General features: G+C 40.4%; 1 protein-coding gene across 1 annotated transcript in view; it reads right to left on the bottom strand.

The window, feature by feature from the left end:
- Positions 1-18,326, bottom strand: part of spop (speckle type BTB/POZ protein) — a 99,406-nt gene that overhangs the window by 30,888 nt on the left and 50,192 nt on the right. Inside the window, exons 5-6 of the mRNA XM_084925281.1 lie at positions 14,879-15,030; positions 5,016-5,143 (exon numbers count right to left, since the gene is read on the bottom strand). Coding sequence (XP_084781407.1) covers positions 5,016-5,143; positions 14,879-15,030 — 280 coding nt within the window. The remainder of the gene's footprint in view (positions 1-5,015; positions 5,144-14,878; positions 15,031-18,326) is intronic.

Genomic DNA, 18,326 nt, shown 5'->3' with positions numbered 1-18,326 from the left:
CATTCCTTGAACCTTCACAATAGAGGTTAAATATACAAAGTCACATGACCACAGTAATGAGGTTGAAATAAACTGAAATTGTCATTTTGAACATGTCTAGTAAACATCTTAGGTGGCCATGAATAAATGTATCCAATTATGGAACGCTCTACCCAACATGCAACACATGAGCCATCTTCACCGCTAGCTTGAAGACCACGGCAGCCAGAAGTGTACTATCATATTATGAAGGGTGTTTGGGGGTTTTCATTTGGAAAAACTGTTCCAAGTTTCAAAAACTGTGGTCATAGCCTGTTTTACTAATTTAATTTTCCTCTTCTGGATCAAACAGTGTGGTTTGGCTATGCTCTTCCTCAACTTGTTTTCACTTATCTCTCTGCAGCTTTCTTCTATGCTATATTTACTAAGCAGTCCACATTTATGATTTAGAATCTTCTTATAATTAAACCCACCTCCATACATATTCTGTTTCAGTTTGAACTACGTCACTCCACTGCTGATAAAGAAGCTCTAACTTATTAAACAAACTTGCTTTTTCTCTTTTCTCTGTGGCACTTTCCAGTGATGTTTACAGAACCTGAAAAAATGTCCCCATCTGAAAACTTCATCTCCAGCTTAGCGGTTAATTCATGTCTAAATCAGACAGCCGCTAAATATGAAGTAGTTCTCAAGTTTACGAGTGTTTGGTGCTTGAATGGGAAGTAAAATCAATGCCAATGCAGGTTTTATCAACAGTCATTTTCCCTCTGCATACTCCCCAGTGAATTGAAGTGATTGTTGCAGGGGCAAAATACAAACCCTGATTGTGGATGGGAACAAAAAAAAAAAAAAAAAAAAAAAAAAAGGAATCAACAGGTTTCAGTTTGGTTCTCACACTTGAATCCTGTTTTTCACACGTTTTCCTTTCTAAAATTATATTTGTCTTTTTAAGATTTGACATTTTGACCACAATGTTAGCAATAAAGAAATTTGTGTGTGTACAACAAAAAAGGTCAAAAATATTACATACTGGCTCATCTCTATCCAAGGTTAAGACAGAGAAAATGTACAGTTTCTGCATGGTGGAAACAGATGCTGTTGTGGTTCATCCTGTATTTTGCTCCTGGTGCCATTTCAGGAAGCTGGTATAAGCTAACAAATCTGAATTTGTTAATCTTGAGACGACAAAACTCCAGTTTTCTGCTTCAGACAGAGAGTTAACCTAAACTCTGAGCTGGTTACTGAGTTAACAGACTCTGAACTTAACCTGCTTGCTGGCAGGTTTTCTACAACAAACTGAGTTTGACTACTCTCCTCCTGCTGTACCTGAACCAACTGATTGTGGTTTCGATTCCTCATTCATAAAGTCGCTGTCAAAGCTCGATGCAGAGCAAATCAACTGCAGAAGTTTTTATTTTCACAAACTTGAAAATCCCAGTACTTAACATAAGTGCTAATCAGTAAGATGCTAATTTAAGGATGAAGTCAACTATTACGTCAGATTTTACATTTTAACACTTATTGAAACCTATTAAACATTTACTTAATATTTAAAAAAGGTTATTTATATCATTTTAAAAAACTGCCTGAGGGTGGATGCACCCCAGAGTTTATTTCTATCTGGATAACTAATGTCACGGGTCAATTAGTAAACTGTCTTATCTGTTTCTCTGTCATTTTTTTTCCACTTGCATTTTGTCCCCGGCAGGTTGAAATTTGAAATAGGGATTCCAGCTTCTATTGAAAATTCAAGTTGTGACCAGTATTAAAAAATTATTATTTTTGTATCAAACTTTTATTCTATCTATGTTTATGATAGAGCTATACAAGCTAAGTCTCATGGTGCACACTCTTTTGGGCCGATGGATTAAAATGGAGGTCCGATGATGGCTTTCTTTCTCTAGTCGTGCACATGCTTAACTCAGGAAGAAAATACTCAGAGCTGTCGAAACTTACTCTGACCCACCATACTGGAGCAGGACACTCAGAGTTGCTGAACTTTGAGTTTAAAAATAAACTCAGAGTTTGTTGAATACACTTCCTGGATTAAGGCCCTGAAGCCACAGCAGACAGGACAGGAGGAGAAATAAACCATATCTGTGCAGCAACGTCAGTTCTGTGACTCTAGTTCTAATGGAGTAAAAGGGGACCACTGTGCCTCTGCTTTTCAGTGGCCAATTTACAATGACTGACAGGTACGTTTCACTACAAACTTTCCAAAACAACCTCTTCTTTCCCCTTTAGTCAATCAAAACAGACTGTCTGACTAACTCTTACATTGTCAGTCAACACGACTCTGCCAGCAGGCAAAAAACGGCAGCCCAAAGTTGTTGGTTTTTTGAGGAGCCATTGGTCCTCCCGAGTGAGTCTGGCATTACTCTAAAATTTCTCTTAAGCATCTGCATTACCTGTAGCATGAACAATAGGATAAGCAGTGGTTTGACCTTAGAGCTAGAGGTTATCCATGGTGCTGACAGGGGAGGAGAAGGTGAGTTACAGAGAGAGAGGGTTTAACCTCCCTTACCTCAGCATCGCATTAAAGGAGGAGGAAGCAAAATGAAGGTAAAAACAAAAAAACAACTCCAAATCCAATCTTGGCCTTTTGTTTTTGTCCTTTATCGTCTTTATTTTTCCATCTTCATCTGTTCTTTACCCCTGCGGCTTGATGCCACCCATTGTGCCCACATTCGCAAGAAGGCTTTTCCTTCAGTCTCTTCTTTCTGTGCCTTCTTCCCCTCCTTTTTATCTCCCCCTGTCCCTCATGCTCTCTTTTGACAGCCAACGCAGCACCTTTAATGGGAGCTATCTCCTCATTAAAATACCTGCAAGGTGTCTGCAGTGGTTTGGCAGGGATAGAAAGACAAAAAGAGATGGAGACAAAGGAAGAGACAGAGAAAACACATCAGCTATTGTTTAGGCACTTTCTGACATGACACATAGACAGACATAGACAGATTTCACTGTGTTAAATTTGAATTACTAATGTCTCTGGAGGCAACTGAACCGAGCAGAAAGACCAGGGGGTCAGGAGGAGCGGCTGAGTCAGTTCCCCCCTCCAACCTTAATCTGGCTTCTTTTCATAGCCTATTTTCCTCTGACACTACTAGAAATACTAAAAGAGGAAGAATTAAGGGAGGGAAAAGAGGAAGGAAGTAAAAGTAGAGAAGCTCAGCAGACGGGAGAGGCAAGGGATACGAAGCAGAGGTGAAGGTAGAATGAGGAGAAAAAGTGATGCTCCAAGTGGGAGGCAGCAAGACATGAAAGGAAAAGGGAAAGGAGGAGGAGGAGATTGGGTCTGAATGAGAGATAAGATGGAGGGGAAAAAGAGGAAGGAGAAGAGATGAGAGAAGAGAGAAGAGGGAGCGGGCTGGGCTCTGGGGCTCTGGGGCTCTCTCAGATGCAGGATGGGACCATCTGGACGAAAATGGAGCCAGGTCTCTGACAGTAAACACTGGGCATCACTTTCACATGGAAAAAGACCAGGAAAAGAGATTCAAACACCCATCCACACTTTCTTACCACCATCCACCCACTATGCTCCACCCAGTAACTAACTCTGCCAACCATTCTTCACACATGTTGGTGAAAAATACTACCACTCCCCTCAATATTGGCAATTTCATCACTACCGCACAAAACACCCCACTTCCAGACTGCCTTTTTTCAAATAACACACTCCTTTGCAGTATTTTTTTCTTTCAGAATTGATTCTAAAAACACTGCTGCCTGTCTATATATCACATCTGACTTTCTCTGAGAAAATAAACTCTGTGTGCCCCTCAGGTCACCTAGGGCCATTCCTCCAAATGTTTCCAGAGTTTAAAAAAAATGGTTGCTGTTATGCTGATGAAAACTTCCAATGTCTCCATCTTCCATTTATCTAATTTTCAAATATAGCACTTTTTCTCTCTAAAATGTGCTATATAAATTTCCGCAGTACTGCTTGTTCATCAGCGGAGCTGGCTAATTACAGCAGCAACAGATATTTACTGGAAGGAAGGGGGGAAGTGGTCACCGAGGACTTGAACCAGCAACCCCATCTCTTTCCTTTCAGGAGAGTGGATGAAACCAAACACACACACACACACACACACACACACACACACACACACACACACACACAATATGTATACAATACCACGCGCACACACTCAATTCTACCCCCTCCCTCATGGCTCTGGAGAAGCAGAACTGCCCCTCCTACCCCTCTGTCGATAAGCCCGGTTTGGAAACACTTTAAACAGACTTTCACACTGCACCGCTACAAAAAGGGAAAACTTCAAGACATGCTCCCCTCCATACCCGCAGGGTTAATTAGAATTGTTTTAAACAGCCACTGCCATGCTTTTTAAACATTTATGGGGTGCATGCATTACAAGTAAGGCATTAACATATCCGGAAAGTTTAACCTCTTCTCTGCTCCCTGGCTCCATTACGAGTAGCAGAGGGGAACGAGAGAGAGGACAGTTGACCTCTGCTGCCCCCTGTGTTACAGCTGAAAAACAACAAGGGAATTTTCAATGAGGAGCAGCAGCCAGATTTGGATCAGAGGAATCGGAGCCAAGCCACCATGCAGGATGAATGACAATCAGCTTGTATGTTAGTGATGAAAGAGAGAAACCCAGAGAGTATGTAGTACCAATAAAAACATACATTATTAACTAAGAGGGACATAGAATAAGTAGTAGTGACGAAAAACAACTCAGTGAAATAGGAGTTGTGATCACTTGTGGGCAAAACCACCAAAACACAGGAAATGTAGGTATTTCAGCAAAATTGAATAATTATAGGTTGGACTTAATAAAAATGATATATTCTGGGTTAATCCAAATAGCTCAACTAATAGAAACAGCTCAGAATATGATGTCAATGTTGAAATATCCCATTTCATGAACAATCATTTTGATGATAAGGATTTTCATTTTTGGAGGTGCAGCCTGTACTGTGAATTTCTACTGGGAAGGCTTAAAAATGAAGACACAGTGAAATTAATTCAACAAACAACATGAGTTTTAATGAACAGTTCCACCTCTTACCTCACAGAAAAGAGTTAGTTTGTCATCAGGCAGCAGACCGTTGGCCTCATCCAACAGGAAGTCCCTCCTTATGAACTTCTTGAAACCCCAGTCCTTCCCCTGGACAAAGCGATACGCCCTCTGGCTCTCTGGAAAAGAAGACACACGGACAAACAAGGAGAAACAAGATTACTTGAAGACTTTCACAATGTGATTAAGCTCTGCGTGTGTGAATGTGTGTGCGAAAGAGAAAGTTTGTTATGAGTCATGGCCATAAGCAGCGGAGAAACAATGGCAAAAGAGGCTGGATGCAGGAAGTAATGCCTGCAGGGAGCTTTTAACACTTCAGAAGAAAACAGAATCTCTCTCTCTCTCCCCCGTTTCACTCTCTCTATCCTCTCGCTGCCACATAAAGACTAGTGGTAAACATGAGACAGAACTGCTGTGCCTCTTTGGCCAAGAAGTGAGAAATTGCAGGGATCAAAGCAGTCCAATTATCATGTGTTTATGGAGTGCCAATTATCTCTAACAGTGGCAGGAAGGATTCTGTAACACTCAGTTGCACTACAAAGACACAGGAAAGGTGGTGGAGTTCTTGTGTGTACAACAGGCACACTGTGGAGGCGGTCACAGCTATCTACAGTCACCTAACAGTCACAAATACTCACATACAAGGTCAAAACATTAATGGCTTTGAACTGCGCCAGCTACAGAGATCACAGCAAATTAAAGCTAATTGCAGATAGAATAAGGCCAGCCGCTAACACATAAATTTTGCAAGTAACTGAAGCTCTGCTGGAAGAATAAGACACCATTCTTTGGAGAAATTACATCATTCACCATTTTGCTAATGAGAAGAAAATGCTTCCTTGAGCACTGTTCTGGGATTACTGAGCTTAAGCGACAGACCCTTTTTGTGCATGGAGCCATCACTGTCCATTCCTGTAAGCACAGACATAACTATACGACATGATACGGTAATATATTAAGGTTTTATGGCTGTTTTTTTGCGCGCCTGTAAAGGATTAGATGACGCTACAGGAAAAAGCTCCACAAGCTACAATGAGAGTCAATAGAAATCAGTTTATTTGCCAAGTCCTTGTCATTTCTTCCCCATTAAGATCTTTCCAAGGATGCTCTGTAAGACACAATAAAAATGTAATCATCCATGCTTGAATTGTGCTGGCACTAAGCAGAAACAAGAAGAAAATTTAGTAAGGACATACGGATAAACAAATTGGCAAATTACCAGATGAAATTGTGCAATGCTTGGTCATACTGACAAGAGTATAAAAGCAACGTGTCCCCAGTCTCATTATAGTATATTAGAGCCACACAGTTTTTAGGCAGTAGCAGTGAGAATTATTTCTTTTAATAAATCATAAACTTTTTTTTTACGTCTTCTATTAATATTTGTTATGACAACCCATTTTGCCTTCAAATTGCCAGCAATTCTCCTGGGTACACTTGTGCATAATTTTTCAAGATAATTGGCATATAGTTTGTTCAAAGGATCTTCTGTGCATTCAGATTGTTTCAGTGACTTCTTCCTCTTCATGTAACCCAGACTCACTCCACAATACTGAGATGAAGGCTCGGTGGAGTCTCTGTGGAGACTATTACAGGAATCCTTTTCTTTTTTCGTGTCACTGAAGATAGTTCTTTATGACTCTGGCTACAGAGATGTACTTGTTATCATGCAACAGAACGAACACAGGTCAGCCAGAACACTCCCTGATGGTATTGGATGAAATACCACCAGGTATTGCAAAGTGCAAGAGTGTTTTACATGAACCTAAATAGACACATAGATTGTATAATCCCCCAAATTGCTTTGATAGATGTTAGTTTTGCACCGTTTTCCAAACACAGTCAGAGTATGTTCAGTTCATTATGACCCAATCTGCCAAGAGCTGCGCTTTGTCACAAACTAACAAGATATTTAGCTGGGGGTAGTTTCTAACAGGACAGGTGCAGCTTGTTAATTGTAAAACGCATAGAAATGTAGGTCATACACATCTATGTTAATTGTAGGCCTACAGTTGCAGTCTGGTAGAGAGTTGTTATAATGCACACAGGATTCAGGAACTGACGGGCAGGACTGTAAACCAGCCGACAATAGTTTAACATTGAATTCTTTCGCATTCTTCTATAAAAATAAATTACATCACTTTAAACTGGTAAAGCCTGATTGACAAACATTTATTTCTATACAAGTGTGCAATTTTTTTCCACTGGATTTGTTTAGTATGGTCGACCACTCAAACAGCCATGTGCTAGAGCACAGCTTATGTGAACATGGTGAAAAATGTATGCACTGTCCATGGTCCTGAAATTGGTTCATTTAATACAGTGGTCCCTCGCTATAACGTGGTTCACCTTTTGCAGTCTCGCTGTTTCGCGGATTTTTTTTTATTTTTTGGTGCAATTATGCATCGTGTTCTGCCTCCTGATTGGCCGTAGACCATCGTCAATCGATCTCCTCCGTGCCGTGTCTCCTGTACAGTACAGAATGCGTTCAGCTTGTCAAATTTACATAAATCCTTGATTGCTAGCAGTGTGACTCTGAAAAGTGCTGTACTGTATGTTGGTAAGTTTTCTCCCCAACAAACACAACAATGCCGACGAAACATTTTGAAACGTCAAAGGCACCTGTGGTAGCATCCAAAAGGCAGAGGAAGATGCTAACCATCGCACAAAAAGTTGGACTTTACCTTATTTTTCAGACCATAAGGCACACTGCATTATAAGGCGCATTAAGCAAAACAAAACAGTCAGATAAGTCAAATTTTTCTCAACTCATTCCTCATCAATGTTGAATTCTCTCGCAGCTGCTCAATTTCCCATGTTCTGAACCTGAAAACAGGGTTCGATCTTTGGTTTCATTCTATAATACTGGACTTTCTACGACGGTTTGAACTTTGAGAGTGTTTAAACAGGAGAGAAAGTGTGAAAAGGTTCATGCCTGTCTGAGAAAAGTGTATAAAGTGTGTTGTGATGAGTTTTACAGCCTTAAAATATCTATAATAATTGTAAAAAAAAAAATAAAGCTGGCTACTTCGCAGATTTCACCCGTCGCGGGTTATTTTTAGAACTCCCGCACTAAATGAGGGACCGCTGTATTTTGCTTCAAACATTCGGACCAGTTCAAAACATCAATATGAAACATGGGTCACTATAAAAACTTCCCATGCTTGACATCCATCCAAGGCCTTATTATTTTCAGGATCGGGTCCAAAGTCAACATTGTCATCCCTCTGTTCTCCTCATTCTTCAGCCACTTTGAACACCACAGCACAGCCTGTGGAATTCTTGCCACAGAATCCCCAGCATGTTTAAAAGAACCAGACATAAAATCTGGCCCAGTGTTGGCAAACCTAACAAATAACTTTAAGTTGTATGAGTTGAGAGGTGGACCTGTGGCACTTCCAACACCTCTTTATCAGACTCTGTTGGTAGGAAACCACCACTACTAACCAGGATCTACCCTCAAGCTTTTGCTCTTTCAGGCATGCTCTGACACAGCTGGTTGACAATAAAAACCTGACCCTAGCGAAAGTCGTAAAGCTTTTTATACCAACAATGAGAACCACCAGCATCTGTTGTCCAGAACTGGCCATCCATTTTCATTAACTTATCTGCGAACAGGTCACAGGGGCAGCAGACTAGCAAGAACACCCAGACCAGCCACCTCCTCCAGCTTATCTGAGGGGACACTGAGGTGTACCCAGGCAAGCCAAGAGACACAATCTCTCCAGTGTGCCGTGGGCCTGCCCCGGGGCCTCTTTCCAGTGACCTGGACATATTGCATACAATGTTGATTTTTAAGAAAAACAGAGTCAGAAAATAGTGAACAGAATCCACCTATGCTTGAGTTCTTACAAAACAACTTCACAAATGTTTTTAATCTCAATCAAACTAATTTATTCAGTACTTTAAAAGGGTTCAGGTCATCACTGACATTTCAGACTTCTGTTGAACTTCCAGGCATATTACATCCACTTAAAGTCAACATTAAATTTAACTTTTAATGTCAATGACGAAATATGCTAAAAATAACCACTGTATCACTAAGACCTGGTAAAACAACACAGTGAAAGTCTCGTGTTGATTCCAGCTGACTATAAGATACACAATTGGTTTTTTAGGCGTGGGTTGCAGCCCTAAACAATTCCAAATATTAGTCGAACTGCATGTAAAATCAAATGTTCAAATCTGTCTTTTCCCTCACAGCTGCCCACTGCAAAGTATGTGTGATGTCCGGTCGAGCCATGAGTAGGTATCATCATCCTGTATTCTGTATCCACAGCCAGAATCTCTTTTGCTGATGTTAAAAAGCCTAATTCCAGCTCCATGTCCAGCCAGACTCTCCCAACAATGTCCAGAGGTTAAATGTGAAAAAGGCTACAGCCACCCCATAAAAGATCATGTCTAAGGCTCATACATCTGCAGGGTGTGTAAACTTAGTATACTCTTGCCACTTCAAACAGACTCCTCTCTAGCCTACTCTTGCATAGAAACCCCAATAGGAGATCTGCTGACAGTTCACAGTAGGAAGCACTAGGATGAAGTGTCAATGCTACTGTAAGATCCTGTGTCTAATCCCCTGTTTGGATCTGAGAGAGCAGGCAGCCAAAGAGGGGATAGGCGGGGGAGTGCAGTGCATATGCAGTTATTCCCACCACTGCTCATGCAGGGGGTCCTTCACTGTAATCCTCTGCCTCTGGAGGCTGTGTACGCAAAAGAAGCTGACAGGAATCCACATGCAAACCGATACACAAATAAGCTTGACTGAAAGTCAATTCACAAAATGTATTTATGCACTTTACAAAGCTACTTTATTCATTGTTCTCCCAGCTGAACAGTTATTCTAAAATCGACTGAGGGTTTTTTTAAGCCAACGGTATCTCCAGTAAAGTCTAGCAGGTTTGAAAACGGTGTCAAACTTTTGCTACACTGCACCGTTTGTGGCTGGGCTGAGACAAAGCATTAAACTTAATGCAGGTATCTTTCACAGGCTCTCAGTAAAATCTTCTTTCTTTAGTGACTTTCACCCACTCTTATGTCCTTTAAACATGTCTGATGGCTCTAGCATGTGTGACCCAGATGAAGCCCCAAAGCACAGAAGCTACTTGTGAAGTTGTGTTATTTGGGTAAGTAACAAGACCAGTGACCAGTGAATAGTTCCCCAGTGGCAGTATCTAAAGCTAATCTAGGGGGTGAGGAGAAAGGCTGGCAGCAGGAAGAGATTTGGGGGGGGGGGGCAAGAGGAAGAAGTGAAGAGAGGTGAGAGGGAATGCTGAAAGAAGCCCCAGCAGACTCAGTGAAAAGAGAAAGAGAAGTGTGATTTCTTCAGTGTTCAGCTGTGACAGTGAGATGACTGTGGGTGCATGTGTGGATGTGTGCATGCATACAGGCACCAATGATGACGGCTTTGTGTGTGCTGAGCTCAGCTAATGCCATGCTATCATCTCCACTGGGGCATCAGAACACTGCACTGGCAGAGAATCAACTGCAGGTCAGATCGCTGGCGCTCACTCTTTCAGTGAGCTGGCCAAGGTGGTGGGAGTGCAGCCACTCTGCCAGAATACCAAAAAGAGCAGGGCAGCGGTGGAGGGAGGGGGGTAGGTGCAGCTGAGAGATACGTACACATTTAGTGGAGCTACACATACCTCTTAATGTTCGGGTAAATTATAATGAACTTGTATGAAAAAAAAAAAAAAACAACACACTTATAACAAGTATGAATCAGCGACAAGTGAAGATAATTGTCAAGTTTTTACCAAAGCTGCAGTTGCACTTCGATATTTCACTACCACTGAAATTTCTCACCCTGCCAAAAGAGAATCCAAGGTGATGCTGAAGGTGAGAAAAATGATGTCTAAACTGGCGACAGCGAGAGAAAGACTAAAGGGGAAGCCAAGCCAGAGTATTTAGGTGTGCAGGACATCCATATTCAGGCAGAAAACTCAAGGGTACGATTGGCACACAGAAAGAGAAGGTCGCCAGAAGACAAGCTGGCATGTAGAAAAATAGCAGCTGACAGAGCAGCCAGAGTCAACATCTCTCTTGGTGTCTGTCACTTTTCTGGACTTACTTTTTACCACTCAATTTTAGCAAAATCCCACTAACCACAACTTGTAATTAACAACAGACTATACTGATCCATTTTTCATGCACTGACTGTTCAAGGACAATTAGTCTAGCCTTCAGTTAGCAGTAATGGGCATTTTACTAGCTTTTATATAAGATGAAAAATCGAATGTAAAACATTGCTCCCATTTACACACTGATTCAAACTGGCTGGCATAAAGAGATATAAATGTGACAGCTGTTCACACAAGAAAATCTAACCTCTACTAAAGATCGAGCTCTATAAGCTAATGTCAGCACAAACTTGTCTATTGACATTCTTGCTAGCAATGTCAATACAACCTGATTATATAAAGACTGACCAATAACTTCTACTCTATTACACGGTGCTCCACTCCCTCCCACACAGAATGCCTGATCGCCTCTATCAGTCACTGAGGGCAACAGACTCTGACAAGTTCACATTCACAGCTTCAGTTAAATGAAACCAGCATTTCTCATTCTTAAATTACAATATAAAGCAGACCACAGCCAACACACGAGCTCACTTAGCCTTTGGCTACAACACAACAAAACCATTGTCTGTAGGGGAGATTTAACATGGAGTCCATTTGAATACAAAACAGCTTGCGGCAATGGTTGAGAACTTTCCATCTCTCCTCTCTGAGCTGTCAGAACAGGAGTCTGCAGGGGGGCAGCTGTTTTCTCTGGCAAAAGGAGGAGGGGGGAGGAAGGAGTGTGTGTGTGTGTTGGGGAGAGGGGGGAGGTCAAAAGACAACTTACAATCCACCCAGTAGCCTCAGAGGGGAGAACCAGCACATTAAGCAAGAGAGAGAAATGATGTGGCCAAGTCTGGTGTAGGAAAGGAGGGGGGGGGGGTCTGCTGGTGATGTTTGAATCCATCTCCATTATTAAGTACAGATCATCAGAGGATCCACAGACAAACACTCTCTCTAGTGAGAAGCTCAAGGGCTGACTGATGCAGATCGGGTGTTTCATTAGATAATGTCAAGCAAAGCCGTCATAGTATATCCTACACCTCCTCTTATGTACTGCAGGAATATTCATATTTTCCATATAAACAAACCCAAAACATGGGAATGAATACATCTGTAAAAATGGAAAATCTAAATATGTCTTTACTTCTCCAGTAAGCTAAAAAAATATATACATAAATGGAAGCAAAGTTAAGATACTGGAGTTACTCTACTTTAAGTTCTCACTAGTTTTTCTAACCATTTCTTCCTTCTATTCAACTATCCACATTAAAAGAAGTATAACCCAATAACTATTATATTAAATATGGTCCCTACAGGAACACAGTATAGAGGCAGACAAATCACTGTCCTGCCACATAAACAGTCCACAGCCGCTCAGCTTTCTTAATTAAGCCAATTTGTTTTTATTTGACTTTTTTTTTTTTCCTAGAGGCCTGGATTAAATTGGATTCTAAATGATCCAGAACCAATAGAGCAATCTTTACAACCATATTCTTAGACACAGTGCTTGCTAAAGTGTCACAAATATGCTGGCAGTTGGGTAATTTTCTCCATTGACAATGCAAGTGCAGTGGAGAGCCTAGGTTTCCCCAGGGGGACTGTGGGAAGATTGTAGGAGGGCATATGGCAAGAATGGGATGGGGTGTGCACCATGGAGCATACCATTTATTACAGAAAGCCCCTTGAGACAAAAAGAGAGCAAGAGAGTCAGAAAAAGAAGATTCTTTTTTACTTCACTTGGCATTCCCAAAATTCAGGTTTTCTCTGGCGATTTAAGGGAGCAATATTACCAAAATTGTAAGGCCTTGAAATTATACATATCTACAGTCTAATTATTACTTCTACCAAAGAAAAATCCTCCATGCAAAACTAAACTATAGATCACAAAATACCTAATATCCAGTATAAGCACTACAAGAGAAACTCTTCTTCAGTCGGCCACTCAGAATTAAGATTTAGTTTTGAAATAGTGATGGAATTAAAAAGGATAAAAGAGAAAGAAAACGAATTTGTGAGTGAGAAAAATGGCAAAGGTCTAAGTGAGCAAATGAGGTACCTAAGTTCACATGGGGGAATGTTTCTCAGCAGGAAAAATGATTTCCCTTTCTACACAACCTGCACCGCAGGGTGTTGTACACAACTTCACTGCATATGCCTCTCATTCAAACACATTTCCGCCTCCCACCTCTTCTCGTCTCTCTCTACCTCCCTACCCACCCGCCCGCCCCATCTTCCCTCCTCCATGCTTCCTGTACAGTGAGCTGCAGGGTACTGGGAGAGAGGGAGGCAGCCAAAAAGCCTGATAACCAGGAAGCGGTCACATCTGGTCCTCACTAATTCAATTCCACACAAGTTTGCTTTTCCTCCCCATAACATAACCTAATTAAAAAAAATTTAAAAAAAAAAAGGAATTGGAGGTGTATTCACTTCCAATTTATCAACAGGGAGTGAGGCTGTCGAAGACTTCTAAAAAGGTTGGGTCTTTTTTAATTAAAATCAAAATTGCCCCACGCTACTTTGAATTATATATTTACCAGAAATGAATCCAACCGGCAGTGATTACACAAGCCCATATGGCTATCAATACCTTACGTTATTAGACACACTTGGGGTATTAGACACACTCTCCACCTTCTACATTACAAATTTCAGTGCCCCAAAGACACAGGTGTGACAAGAGTTTTTCATTTTGAAACTCTTAAACTTTGAGATATCCCTGGCTTTGTGCTGAATATAAAGTCTATGTGGACAGCTTAGGTTTCAGTAATGAATTTGAATATATTTTTCAGTGTCAATTAGAACAAGTTAGGATTTCAGAAAATAAAACTGGACTCCCATGTATTTTTAAATGCTTGTTAGTCTTAACTTCTTGTGCCGGTGAGGGGGGATCATGTGTTTATCATCATGTCAAAGCTCCTCATATAAAACATAATGTTACCATCTTGATCACCTGTATTATAAATATGTTTTCTTTCATCAGTGTGTGCAATGAACTTGCAATCTTGTTGCTTTTCAAATAGTTGCTTCGAGGACAGGGTCTAAGATCCACATGCAGACAGTTGGTGTCTTTAAAATAATTTGACTGTGTCAGCTATTAGTCTCAGTTTGCCACTGAATGGGGTCAAGCAGCAATGGCATTTAATGGTGAGCAATTAGATGAGTGAAAATTGCAAATATGTTGCCATCTACATACCCAGACATTCACACTAACAACTTAAATTGAGAGTATAGCCAGAACCTCATTCAGAAATCCCTCCACAAATACTGACATAGTTGCAAGAGATTGGCCATTTAACTGCAGACTATGCTTTTATAGGAATATAGCCAAAATGCAACCAGTTGGCAAAACTGGTGTCTTATTGCAAAGAGATGCATCGCAGATGAGTTGTGCCCAGGTAGACTAGCTCAGATTGATTGCAATGTGTTGCAATCTGTCTGTGTTTATGAATTAAAAAGGAATTCCATGCTCTTCGTCAATCTGTCTGAATGTGGCTGCAGTCAGTCTGAGTCAGACTGTGACTGTTTGGAGACAGGTTTTCTTCTACAAAGTGATCTGTGCAATCACCTTGTGACCAAAAGGAGTCACCTAAAACTTGAGGATGTTGCACACTCAATCTCTGGTAAGCCAACAGGTCATCACGCCTACTTGAAATCAGTCACCAAATTTGAAAACATTCACAAATCAACGATTTTTTTTTCCAGTCCAACGAGGTTTTCCTATTTTGACTGAGCCATAAGGCTATATAAATAAAACTGACTGCCATTGTTTAGGGCCTGGTGATTCTGACTTACCCATGGCTTTGGTCTCCTCTCCCTTGGCATTGAGGATAGAAAACTTAAACTTGGCACGCACTTCACTTTTTGGGCAGCTAACCAAGAGGAGGTAAAGTGATAAATAGTCTTTGCTCTCCTCATCCAGACCTTTAGGATTCACACGCAAACACCTAGGGGAAAGAAAGGGAAGAAACACACTAGTGAGACCAAAAAAAAGAAGAAAAAAAAGGACAAAGGGGGAGTATCAGTTCCTGGAAGTATCTGTAATATTTGTAAGTGACAATCTGATTATTCTTAGATGAAAAGTATTGGAAATTATTGACAATGATTTTTACTTTTCATCTGATATGTACTTTAAACGGTCACTTCTATGCTCCACTTCAGCTTTTAAATGATGTGTTTTATAATGGCACAAAAACGTCTTCCTCAACAAACACAATCAATTACTTAGTCGATTTATGTTTTAGCCAGTATGAAGCAATTTCCCTTGATTTCACAAATTCTCAAACAAGTTGTTAAAAATCGAATAATGTCCTTATTCACAAAGCAACATTTAATTGAAGCTTTAGACTACATCAAAGCACAGAAACCACAGCAGTTAAGGCTACTAAAGATCTGCTTAGCAGCAGTCTCAGACTACTCTTCATGTCCAAAGCTATTGTCACCAAAACCCTCCAGTATCAAAGGAAATGATGCTCAAAAGTAAACCTATAATCTGTCTGGTGCACTATTATGTTACTTTGACAATAAGCCAGACAGACTCACACTAGTAACATGGTTTCAGGGACAGTGAGACAATACCACTGTGAGGTAACCCACTGCTGTGCCATGGTTGGTTAATGATCCTATACACTTAAACAAAGCCACAACAGCAATAACGCAGTATTATAACTCATAAGGATCAAGATCCGTCACAATTTGCAGGTTATTGCAGGTAAAATGCCAAGCACGGTTTGGATGAAGACCTGTTAGGTGATCACCGTGTCTATGTTTGATTAGATTCTGACCAGGAGGAGTAGCGATTCTTGTGACATGTGGCTGTATGGGAAGACTGACAAATCTCCAGAGGCGCTGTCACGGGATAAATTCATCAGATAAGCTAAAAACATATTTTGACATTATGACACTTGTGAATAAATAAAATAGGATTTAATATATTTCCTAGTCACTAATTAACCACGGTATGCATTAAAGTGGAAGATATAGCCATTAAAAGGGTATTTTTTTTTAACAAAGTAGGAAGCAAAACCAATATAAAGTTTCACTGTACTCACAAAAACCCAATAAACAACACCTGATTCTAATACTCCCAATCTCCCCTCAAAGTCTTCTTCTTGTCCTTTGCTTCCAGCAAAGCTACTTTTATTACAATGCACCTGAAAAGTCATGTTCCAACACCTCACACGTGTGCATCAAGAGTTCCACCTTTGATCTCAAACTTGTGCAGACTTCTGTGTCAAGCTGACCCAACCTTTATGTCAAGGATTGTCACTACTAATATGAGCCATTTTCAGTAGAAGTACACAGTGTCCATGTTGAGATCCGTGATCAGCAGTAAGCTCTTTGGGTTTTTTTGTCGTTTTTTGTTAGTTTTTTTTGTTTGTTTTGGGGGGGTTCCCTCCCTCCCCCCCGCGCTTTTGGGTGGTTTGGGGTTTTTGTTTTTTGGGGGGTTTTTTAGGGGGACATTTAACCCAAGATCAGACCGACTGTTGAGGGCTTCAGCAGTAATTGAATAAGGAGCCTGAGGGAGAGCATTCAGTGCAAACTCATGACCTGTGGTGCGTGTCAATTGTACACCAATGCACACAAACTGAACTTTGGCCACACAAGCACAGTCATCACTCATCACCCGCCATACTTGCCAGATCTAGATCCTTTCGATTCTCCTCTTCCACAAAAACAAATGCAAGTTGAAGATCTAGAATCATTCACAGACGTGAAATTGGTCTGAACAGCAAGAGTATCCTCGAAAAACTAGTGTTACAGGCGCTGCCGAATTTCACAAGCAGACTGGAATCGGACAAATTGAAACGAGGGTAAATCCAGCAGAGTTTTATAGTCAGTAGTGGTACAACGTAGTTGAGCAAAGAGTCTGGAGGTTTCCTAATATTTCAATCTGAAACAGCAATAACTATAAATAAACATCAGAAATCTAAAATAAATCACAGGAAAAAAGGGTCCTCAGCAATGCAACAGAAACCAGTTTCACAAAAGAATCATAGCTTTGTGTTTGCAACATATGGATTGTTTGTTGCACAGCCTGTTACAGTTTAAGTAGCATCAAACACTTTACCATGGCCATATGGACTGTTAAGCATCTGGAAACTGTAATTCTGGAAATTATTTTAGACAATAATATTTTACGACATTATATGAATTACTGTAATAATCCTGGCATCACGTCATAGTCAGCTGCCAAGTAAGTCTTACATTTTTCAAATTAAATAACCTCTACTTAAAAAGTATTATAAGGTAAAAGAAAATGAACTGAAAATTAGATTTTTAGTTATGGTAATATACTACAGAATAGCCATTTCATACATTTTCCTTGTTTTGTTCTATAATGTAGCAAACCTGGCCTGAATTCTTAACAAGTTCTTATTAATTCATTTATGTTTGTCTCTAGTTTTTATTGTACAACTTGGGGGGCTGATCTGCAGTGCAGTGCACTGGAAAAAGATGCAACTGAAAAAGAGTTGTGCTACAGATGGTTAAAATAAAAATAAATAACAGAATCACCCGGAAACAAAAGACTAATTAAGTCATCATTCTTTAACATGACACAGTTTGCATCCAATTTAAACAAGCAACTTACATAACCCAATGTGACTACTGCATTGTTTTATCCCAGGACATAATCATTACCTTCATCTCCCTAAAATATCTCTGGCCACTACATAAATGCATGAGATTTTAAATGAGTGACCCTGACTTATGTGGAAATGAAATCACTGGCATGTCATACTTAACACAAATCTTTGATGATGTGGATCCAAAAAGTACTCATCTGTTCAGCCATCTACAGAAGTCTAAGCATGACAGCCCAGTAGCTGTTCACTTAGCCAGTTTGTACAGCTGCACTCTCGGCAATTAGGTACATTTCCAACACCGGATGGAATAAGTCTGTCAAGTCATTTCAGGGCAAACTAGTACAAAATCAAATCATATTACTGCCTTAAAAATTTAGTTTTGACAAGGAAGGATAAGCACTGTAGCACCTTAAACATAACAGTTTTTTCTTTGAACATTTTTTGCCACACTTTGCAGGAATCAAACAAAGTCCAAAGCTACGATCTGGAAAATTCAGCATACATTTATCCATTTTCCCCTGGTCAGACTGTGAATAATAGCGGACGAAGAATTATAGAGCAATTTTCTGTGTACCTAGCCACATCCTCCAAATCCCTCAGTTCTTCCTGGGGAGTTGCCAAGATGTTTCAAGGAAAGATGGGAGGTGTGAGCTGCT

This window comes from Perissodus microlepis, chromosome 4 (genome assembly GCF_051167445.1).
Source record: "Perissodus microlepis isolate ML-2025 ecotype Zambia chromosome 4, ASM5116744v1, whole genome shotgun sequence".
NCBI lineage: Eukaryota > Metazoa > Chordata > Actinopteri > Cichliformes > Cichlidae > Perissodus > Perissodus microlepis.
This window is presented reverse-complemented; position numbering and strand designations above follow the sequence as displayed.